Source organism: Prunus avium, chromosome 2 (assembly GCF_965620075.1).
Source record: "Prunus avium chromosome 2, drPruAviu1.hap1.1, whole genome shotgun sequence".
NCBI lineage: Eukaryota > Viridiplantae > Streptophyta > Magnoliopsida > Rosales > Rosaceae > Prunus > Prunus avium.
Window position 1 is genome coordinate 29,343,107 of NC_142285.1, and position 10,566 is coordinate 29,353,672.

At 39.1% G+C, this 10,566-nt stretch overlaps 1 protein-coding gene and 1 pseudogene across 2 annotated transcripts; both read right to left on the bottom strand.

Annotated features, from left to right (window-relative positions):
• Positions 1 to 1,394: 1,394 nt before the first annotated feature.
• Positions 1,395 to 3,132, bottom strand: LOC110764175 (cytochrome P450 89A2 pseudogene; annotated as a pseudogene).
• Positions 3,133 to 3,276: 144 nt separating this feature from the next.
• LOC110764174 (putative disease resistance protein At1g50180) lies at positions 3,277 to 9,614 on the bottom strand. 2 transcript variants are annotated; one of them, XM_021967094.2, is made up of 3 exons: positions 5,620 to 9,614; positions 3,507 to 5,240; positions 3,277 to 3,425 (listed from the first exon to the last, which is right to left on the bottom strand). In XM_021967094.2, exons 1-3 carry the CDS (start codon positions 6,272 to 6,274, stop codon positions 3,421 to 3,423), a joined length of 2,394 nt encoding a protein of 797 aa, XP_021822786.1. In that variant the 5' UTR covers positions 6,275 to 9,614; the 3' UTR covers positions 3,277 to 3,420. The 2 variants fall into 2 exon arrangements, with proteins under 2 accessions (XP_021822786.1, XP_021822784.1); XM_021967092.2 differs by having other exon boundaries at positions 3,277 to 5,240.
• Between the last annotated feature and the right edge of the window lie 952 nt (positions 9,615 to 10,566).

Genomic DNA, 10,566 nt, shown 5'->3' on the forward strand with positions numbered 1-10,566 from the left:
CCGCCCCTCTGTCTTGGAAGAGTTTGGTGGATGTGTGGTTGTCTCTTCTTGTAGGTTTTACTTTTTGTAGTTGCAATTGTGGAGGGGGATGTGGTAACCTAAGAACACGCCTGCATGTGAATGTAATTTTCTATTGGACAAGACCCCATTGATACATGACCAATTTTTTTTAGTCTTATGGAAGTAAACCTTATTAAATGTTTGACCCAAAAAAGAAATTACTTTTTTTTAAGCATGTGTTTACCCGTTTTTCTGAGGAGTGCCAGTGGCCAAGGTAATGATTGACGGTGGTGCAGCAATCAATCTTCTACCACACAAACACAGAATGATGACCAGGCTATAAAAACCTGACTTCTGCCTTGTGCTTTTGAGCTGAATTAATAAGAACCGAGATGCTGAACAGTATGGGTCGTCCACCATTTGTGGTAAATAAAGCCTAATTTTCAATTTGATGAGAGCCCAAATATTGGGCACAGTCTTGTGGGCAGAATTAGGCCCAAACAAGAGGTTAAACCTCAAATAGCATTAATACATCAGATAGCCCTGCAAGGCAATCTTCAAGAGAATGGCAACAAGAGAAAGATCATACTGAATTGTCATTTGGACTCCTGAATGTGTGCGGGCTGTTTATAATACTCAACAGAATGGCAACTAGTCTTGTGCAGAAGAACGCATAATGCAATGCATTTATACCAAAATACAAAATCTATTTCAAATTAAAGTTCTGTCCTTCCTTCCTGTCTCAGAACCAACGCAAAGCTATTTCAAAATCTCTAAGCTGTGTTTGCAATTTCATTCTTACCTTCTTTTCTTAAGCGGCACGTTACTCATTTCACACAATGAGAAACGGATTCAATTGTGATTTCTGAGTCAGTAATTCCAAGAGTTGCTGAAGAACACTGAAGTTGACTGGATGTTTATGTCTTGGTGGTATTTGAAGCTGCCACGCATATATAGTTGAAACGTCCCATGTCTTTTGTATGATGGAAAATGTATTGGTGGGCTTCACCTCTATTAGAGATATGGTACAAATGTGGTATGAAAAATGTGGTAAGCCTACTATTAGAGATATGGTACAAATGTGGTATGAAAAATGTGGTAAGCCTAGCATTCTATAATTATTTATGTGGAAGTTTGAAAGACTTCCCTGAACGGAGTGGCTACTTGTGCAGAAAAATACATCATCCAATGCAAGGCATTTACACGCACAATGCACACACCAAAATGCAAAATCTATTAGACCAAATTGTTCTCTACTGGAAAATAGCATCTGTTTCAAATTAAAGCTTTCCGTCTTTCCTTCCTCTCACCTCATTCTTACCTTGTTATCTTAAAAGGCACGTTACTCATTTGACACAATGAGAAATGGATCAAATTGTGACTTCTGAGTCGCATAAGTAATAACCTATATTTTTTATTTTATTTGTGGTAAAACACTTTCAAGAGTTATGCAGTCTACAACAAGTCCTTAATTACACACAATCAATCAAAACAACCATTCTCTCACTTATTTCACTCTTGGGGATAAATGGGCCTGCAATGGATTCTTCATGACCGTAGTGAACTCTTGCTTCTCCGACAGGTCAACATCATCTCCCTCCACAGCTCTCCACTCAAATTTCCAGACCAAATTGGCCACGAAATACTCCAGATGAAGCACTGCCAAACCAGAGCCAGGACAAATTCTCCTCCCCACCCCAAACGGCATCATCTTAATCTCTCTGCTCCCTGTTAAATCGAACCCTTCTGCTCCTCCACATTCACCACCACTCAAGAACCTCTCAGGCTTGAATGCCATGGGGTCCTCCCACACCTCTGGGTCCAACCCCATATCAGCCACCATGAAATTGACACTACCGTTCTTGGGTACCAAATGACCATCCAAAACCACGTCCTGGGTCACGGCGTGTGGCAGCACAAAGTGCCCCGGTGGGTGACGCCTCAAACCCTCCAAGATTACAGCTTTCAGATATGGCAACTTGTGCAAGACCTCCTCTTTCACCTCTTCCTCTGTTTCTGCCACCACCCCTTTAATCTCTGCAAAGAGCTTGTCTTGGACTTGTGGGTACTTAACTATGTTGGCCATGATCCACTGCAACGCAGTCGAAGTAGTATCAGTACCCGCTTTGAGAAACTCCGAACAGAGACTCACTATTTCACCTTCAGAGAGCTTCCTCTTTTCCTTCTCATCAGAAATCTGGAGATCCCACAACGTATCAACGTACGCCAACACAAAGTCATCATCTTTGTCATCGTCCTTCTTACTCAGCCTTTCATTCTTTGCTTTCTGTCGTGCTCGAATCAGAGGAATGAGCACGTCTTCTTGTTCCTTACGGAGCTGAAATAGTTCGTTCCAGCGATTTTTCAACAGAATTTTTGTCAATTTGGGCCAAAAGTTGAGGATGTTGATTCGCCCAAACCTCAATAGCAAGCGGCGCTGAACGCCCTCGATTTCTTTGATCTGCTCTTCGTTCAACTTGTCCCCAAAGCACATCAAAACCAGCAAGCAAAACATGGCGTACTGAAAATGGTCTACCACTCTGATGCCTTTGGACTGCGATTGAGACTCGGATCCGAGACGGTTGATGAGAATATCCAGAACCCATTTACGGGCCTCACCGTAGGATTTGACGCGGGAAGGGTGGAGGATCTCGGAGGTGAGGTTGCGGCGGAGAAGGCGCCACGTGGGGCCGTAGACGGCGGAGCTGATGTTGTGTTGGTTACTGCTGACGATCTTGTTGGTGGGTAAGGCGGGCGGGCGGTCGGCGAAGACAGCGCCGTTCTGGATGAGGGCCTGGTGGGCGAGGGAGCGGTTGGCGATGAAGACGGCGGGGCGGGTGCCAATGCGGAGAGTGATGATGGGCCCGTATTGGGCCTTGAGGTTTCGGAGGATGGGCTCGATTTCGGAGGAGGATCTTCGGAGCCATAAGAACCGGCCGATGACGGGGATGGGGGTGGGCCCAGGAGGGAGTGTGGGTTGCTCGGTGGGTTTGGAAATGGAGGGGATGAAGAGACTGAGAAGGGGTTTGAGGAGAAAAGAGATGCAGAGAGCGGCGAGGATAAGGAACCAGATTTCCATGGTGAGAAACTGGCTAGCGAGCAATGAGACAAAACACAAATGAAATGAAAGCTTAAAAATAAAGTTAAGGACTATGGGTTGAGAGCAAGAAAATATTAAGTGACATACTTGCTGACGCATACTGATGTTGATTTTTTTTCTTTGGAACTATCCACACACGTGTGGTGGCTGTGATATAGTATTGGTTCAACATTGACATTTTAGAAATTCAATTTTTTCTGCCGAAAGTTTTCATGATATGATATGACAACAAATCAAAGTTGACATCTAAAGCTAATTCACTCTTTTATCTGGAAGTGATGAATTAGTGATCCACATGAAGTCCACATTCACTTGTTTACCTAATCTGCTCTAAACAGAAGAAACAAACATTGATTACAGACTGCAAAAAATAAATAAGAAAAGAGAAAAACAAAATTTAGCATACCATATATCCTCTTGTTATTTGTTATAATAACAGACTGCACATGTTGGATTTTGTAAAAATCCTCTCCTCCTTCCCCAAGCCGGCTAAAGAATTCAGGAAGCATCGCTCCGATGGTTAATTCCTTGAGGGTAGTAATATATTGGAGCCCATCAGGAACTGCCTCCAATGTGCAAAACTCAATGTGCAATCTGCAGAGACTAGGCATGGCTCCTTTCTCCACCTTCCATTCTTTGAACTCCAACGAATAAAGAGAAAGAAATTCGAGAAATGGAAAGCCTCCCTCTGAGCAAACAAGATGTGCTGGAAAATTCCCGCTCCAAGCAAAAAGCATTCTCAAGCTTGGCAGCTTCTCTAATACTTTTATGTGGTCGTCCTTGAGATCACCAAAATTTATCAGTTTAAGCTTGGTGAGGTTCTTAAGGCACAGGAGGTCTTCTGGTAACTCTGTGATATGTCCGCGTAGTCGCAGCTTGTGTATATTAGGACAACTTAATACTCTGTTCCATGGTATTGCTAGATCCTCGAAACGAGAGTCCACCGATAGAGACTGGAGATGCTTAAATATGATGTTTGTCCCTTTCAACTTTTTTTCCCCTTCGTCAAATGTGATAACTCCCAATTTTCTAATGTTGGTTAGTTTAATAAAATCATCTAGATCAGATCCCTGAATACCAATATTGACTACCGTGTGCAAATTCACTGCCTCAGTAGCAAATAACAGACGTTTTTCTCTTGCACTATGATGTTTGGGTAAATATATATGTCTCAATTTTTCCATCTTGGAAAACACATTTCGATTTGGAATTTTAATATACCCATACCTGCTACGTAAATCCATAGTGTGCAAACATACCAAATTTGCTATAGATGATGGCACCGCTTTAATCATACTATCCTTCAAACTTAAAAACCTTAAGTGCATTAGATTCCCAACTTCATCTGGTAACTTTAACTCTCTACCATTCATAAATTCAAACTTCAAAACTCTAAGTAATGTGAAGTTCTTGAATAGTGACCGTAATACCTTTGAGTTCATTAAGTAGTGGTTTCCTCGGCCAAAGTATAACAAAGACCTAACATGTCCATAATTTTCATCTTTTCCCAGACTATATCTATCAACTGTTTTGTCCAAATAGATGGCAAGTCTTCGAACTCTATCATTTGGTGTTGGCTTGATCTCTGCAGCTGCAGAATAATTGATAATATGGAGAAAGTTTCCCTCTTTTGCCTTTAACGTGCATAAGTCTCGCATAAGATCGTGGAGACGACAAGTCTTGATTTTTTTACTTGAACCATGTTTTCCAACTTGAACCATGCACCTGCCCACCAACTCACTTATGCACCTATATGATACATCTTCCATTTCTTTCGCTGGTGCAAATGATATAAAACCTTCTGCCATCCATAGTTTAGTCAATGTACTCACCGGTATTTCATAATCTTCTGGAAAATGGGCTAAGTGCAAAAAGCATAGTTTTAAGTGATATGATAAATTGTCGTAACTCAATTCCAACCACCATGATACCCCTTCATATCCTTCACCTCTGGAATTGGGCCCAAGGTCTGTGCCTCTCCTTATATATGCATCAATATTCTTATGCACCGTAGTCCATTCATCAACTGTGTCTTTTCTATCTAGAAGTCCTGCAAGCACCGTGATGGCTAGTGGCAAACCTTTACAATGTTGAAGCATCTCCATTCCTAGCTCTTTCTTTTGTTCATAAATTTTAGGGTCTGAAAAATAATATTAAGACCAAATTAATTAACTACATGTGTTCAATTGCATGAAAATTCTACAAAACAAATTGTGCCATTCTATCAGTCATTTACTACAATGATTTTCACTCTAGAACTCACAAGAGTTTCTGATTTTTCACCTTTGATATGGAGTATAGTAAATTCTCGAATCCGTTGTCTGATAATTAAAATAAAGTTTAATACAATTAAACTAAATTAGTTTCTAGGAATATAAAGATCTCTACCAATAAAAAGTATAAACATGAACTGCAGAGTTTCTTATAGAATTTTCTTAGAGTGGCAAAGAAAAAGTTCGTTGACACGCTGAATTGATAAACAAGAAAAGTAGAGATAAAAGATTTGTATGAGAACATACTTGTATTTTCCATTCCATACATTGCTCTCTTCTCAAACAGTTCCCAGCTTTCATCATCATTCAACGACTGTGGTTCAAAGAGGAAACCCTTTTTGTCTGAATACAAAACGACTTCTTTGTTGCGAGTAGTGAGTAAAATTCGACTCTCAGTTTCCTCATTCATTGGAAATCCAACTTGCAAAGAGCTCCACGCACCACTGGTCCAAATGTCATCAAGCACCACCAAACATTTCCTTTCTCTTTGCGTATTCCAAAGCCTCTCTGCTATTTGATCAATCTTCAGTTTTGCAATTTCTTGTCTTTGCTCATTGGTAGGAGAAATGAGTTTAGTCAGAATTTCTTCCAAAACTTCCCGTGCTTGGCATTGTTGAGAGATACACACCCAAGCAAAACAATCGAAATGACGCTTAACATCACCATGATGATAAACTTGTTTTGCAAGAGTGGTTTTACCCAACCCGCCCATCCCCCAAATAGAAACAACTCGGGGGCCTTTTTCTTTGATCAAATGCGTAGCCAATATCTCTGTTCCAGGGGCTAACCCAACCACATGAGGGTCGACAATATGAGGATAAGCTATCCTCCGTTCCTGTTGCCTCTTAAAAAAAGTGTCACCTCCATTCTCCCTTGTTTGGTGTAGGTTAAAACTTGGCATAATCGAACTCAGTTGTGAAATTTTGGTTGTAATTTTCTCAATGTCTGAGCCAATCCGATGAAGATTAACTCCTTTTATGAAGATGCCAGTAAACCATGTCAAAACATTTGGTTTCCTCTTGAAAGCCACTTTTAAGACATAAGTTTCAATGGCATCCTCTGTTATGATTTCCTAATTAGATCGGTGCACTAGATACTAAGTCACATGGTTTGATAAGGGTTTAAATTAAGTTGTACCTTGAGGCCCAAAACCTTGTGAAATAAGGAAAGGTTTTAGGGCCTATTAAGGAGTCCTATTTTTGTTTCCTTTTTGCGTGAACCGATTAAGTGGGCTTGGAAGATTAGTCAAGTCGGCCCTCGGTGATGAGTAGAGACGACTTGACCTAGCCCTATATAAGCTTAAGGCCCTGCTCTCATCAGACACGTTCTCAAAACCTATTCTCATCATAAAGAGAGAGCTGAAACAGATTCTGAGAGAGAGCAGAAGTTCTTGAGCCGTCCCTGATAAATTGCTAGGATTGCTGCGCAACGGATAGGATGAGTTCAAAAGCTGTGTACTCAAGGAAGATGGCTCCAGGTATGTCTTCCATGTCTTTATACGTATTACATGTTTGTGTGAAAGATCTAGATTATTTACTAAAGAAATCTAACAGTTGGTATCAGAGCCTTAGGTTGTTCACACATATCTGTAATCGTTGTTCAAGCATGCCTAATCTGTTTACATTTGTTTACATATTTGGTTATGCTATATTATTTTTGGTTATGTTTAATTTTTGAAAATTGATTGAACATGTTTTCTGAAATATTGAGAATATTAAAGAATCTGGAAAAAGCATGTTTTGATTCGGTTTTCATATTTTCAAAACTTTAAACACGTTTTTGACCTAGCAGATCACCTTAAAACCCTAAAAATGCCCATATGTCACAGCTTTGCTGTGAGTTGTGTTAATTATGTTATTCCCTATTCAGAAAGGTATTTTGGGTCAAAAACGGACACTAAGAACCCCTAAAGTACTGTTCACGGCAGTACTGTTCACACAGAAATACTGTTCAAAGTAGAAATACTGTTCACGCAGAAACACTATTCACTGCAATTTTAGGGTTTTTCCTTATTGAACTATGTTTTGTTTGGTTATTTTTCTGAGCCCAATATATGTTTGTTTTTTGTTCTGAGAATCAACAAATTTTTCATAACAAAACCAAACCTAAATACTCAAACCCTAAAGAAAATAACCGGAAATTGCATTATACATGAATTGCTTGGTAAGATTCTTCAACAAATAGAATCTATCTAGTAATTTATTTGTAATGGCACAAGATAACATGTAATTTGTGTAAGCTATAAGTAATCTCTTGCCACAAAGGTGTGATACTTAATTAAGGACGCTTGCATGTATTATTTGTTAGTTTTGTGAATGAAGTTAAACAGTTTCTCTTAACAAATTGAGAATCGGTTTCTAGGAAAGTAATATGTAATATGCTTTCGTTTGCAAATCCTTACAGTTATGAACACTCCCTCGATCAATTTCTTGCGAAATTGAAACACTCACTAGTCAAACCTTCAAAAGATGGAAGTTTGATTTTAAGGATATTCTCGGAATGAATGAGATCAATTATGATTTCACTCATGTTTTGTTCGTTTATATATCTTGTAGAACAACTTCAAAAGTTTGGGAAAAAGGAGAAATATTTGGCTTTTGATAGGTGTCACTCGTGTCAACTTGTCACGAATGGTATTCTAGTAAAGAATATAGTATAGCTAATTAAGAAGCGGCACGAAGATGAGCTGGAGAGGAAAAGGGTTAAGGCGCAGCGAAATCGTCGACCATATGGAGGACCCATAAGGATATATACACGGCTACAAAGGACAGTCTCAGAAGTCTTAGGATCACTATGAAGCTTGGTGTATGCGCTTATGGGAGAGGAAGAAATATCAATAAGCTACTTCGATACAAGAATCTTCTAGTGCATTATGTGAAACCTGCGCCCCAACCTGAATCATATGTTGAGTTTTTTGATGCCACCACTAATAGGGAGATAGCGATACTTGACCCATTCCCTGCTAAGGAGAACAACACTTTCATGGCGGCGGCGGCACGTTGTGACAAGGAGGATTAGATAGCTGCCTGTTGTTTTAATTGAATAGTTAATTAGGTGTAGTAGATTTATTTTAGAGTTGAATGATGCAGTTTATATACCCTAAATAAAGAGAAATTTATTTTCTATTTCAAGATTATTAAGACTTGGTTTTATTTTGGATTCAATTAAAAATGGTTTCATCTCAGAATTCAAGGACAATAAAGGAGGATTATATTGTCGTAATTACAATAAAGAGGTTGAAGTTTTAATAGCTAAATCGAGTGAGAAAAGAATAGAAGTGAAGGAATATCCACTAGGTTATGGCATAGACGTTTAGGGCACATTTCAAAAGAGAGAATGAAAATTCTGGTTAAGGAACAAATCTTGCCATCATTGACTTTTGGTGATGATGAAATTTGTATTGAATGTGTTAAAGGAAAGCTCACTAAGACTAAGAAGAAATGTGCAACTCGTAGTAATGATCTCTTAGAAATCATTCACACAGATTTTTTGTGGACCGTTCCCTCATCAAACAATTGATGGAAATCGTTATTTCATCACCTTTATAGATGATCACTCTCGTTTTGGTTATCTGTATCTCATAGCAGAAAAGTCTCAAGCTTTTGAAATGTTTAAGGTTTTCCAAACTGAAGTAGAAAGGCAGCTTGAGAAAAAGATTAAGATTGTGAGGTCGGACAGAGGGGGTGAATATTATGGACGTTTTGATGAAGGAGGACGACGTGCTGGACCTTTTGCAAGGTATTTACAAGAAAAATGGAATAGTTGCTCAGTACACAACGCCAAGGATTCCGCAACAGAATGGTGTGGCTGAGAGAAGAAATCGAACTTTGAAGGACATGGTTCTTAGCGAGATTTCTAAATCTGATTTGCCTACGTTTTTGAGAGAGGTGATCAAAACAACAAACTATAGAGTACCTAGTAACTCCGTATCTAAGACACTTTTTCGAAATTTGGACTACCAGAAAGCCTAGCCTAAGACATCTTCATGTATAGGGTTGCAAGGCTGAAGCTAGAATCTATAACCCTCAAGAGAATAAGCTTGATCCTAAAACGATTAGCTGCCATTTTATAGGTTATCCCGCAAGGTCCAAGGGTTTTAGATTTTATTATCCAAATTATGGTACCCGAATTGTTGAGACTGATTGTACAAGTTTTAAAAGGCAATAGATAGTCAGAATGCAGACAAATGGAGGGAAGCGATGTTGAATGAAGTTGAAAGCATGAAGAATAATCAAGTATGGGAATTAGTTGAACCTCATAAGAGCCAGAAATTGGTAGGCTCGAAATGCGTATTGCTTCATTGCAGCATCTCTGACACTTGCCACCCAAATGCGTATTGCTTCATTGCTTCCCTGGCTTGCGTCTGCATCTTTCAAGTAGCCTTGCATGAATTGTAGCTGGGTTTGTGCACTCTGAACCTTACCACCCAAGGATTTCAAGAATTTCAATTCCTGAATGATAGGGTTGCTGAGCCCTTCGAGCACTATTGAAACAACACCTTCGGCCATATTAGCAGCTTTTCTTTTTCTTCAGTTTTTTTAGATTTGATAAAATAATCTTACCAATGGAGAAGTCTCAGTTTCGTTCATATAGGAAGTAGCAGAAGTGCAGAAGTCAACCAAGTCTCCGGCCTACCCTGTCCCATAATTATTGTGAAATTTCCACAATCAATGCCAGTTTTGAAAAGTATCCAATGCCAGCTTCGCAGAAGTGCTCGAGGACCAAATTTTGATGGACTCAGAGCCGCAAACACATATCACCCGTTGGATGCTTCCTTTTGTTCTGCTTCCATTCATATGGTGACCGTTCCACCTTTATCACAATATAAAAATACAGGGTATGAAATTTTGACAGCATGCAATAGAAATAGTAATATAAATGATATTTTATTATAAATCAGTAAAGGTTGCAGAAAAAGAGATATTCTTTATCTCTTCCAGCCGAAAGCTTGGTGTAATTATCACTTCACGTGATGGATACTATCAAAAAACACCAATTGATAAACTTTTGACTTTATTGCAAATTGGGACAATTTACAACAGACAAGGGGCTTTGTAACCATGTGACGTGCATGTTTGATACAAGGCACATGGTTGCTGTAAATTACATATAAATATAATGCAATAAAATTAGATAAAGCCTTAATAATAATAATAATGCAATAAAATTACTATTTTCACCAAAGTGAAGCCC

Excerpts from the sequence above, each read along its gene's own strand:
- LOC110764174 (XM_021967092.2), bottom strand. The coding sequence starts at position 6,274 with ATGCCAAGTTTTAACCTACACCAAACAAGGGAGAATGGAGGTGACACT. Across the intron at positions 5,241-5,619 it reads GTATGGAATGGAAAATACAA|ACCCTAAAATTTATGAACAA; the intron begins GTATGTTCTCAT and ends ATTATTTTTCAG.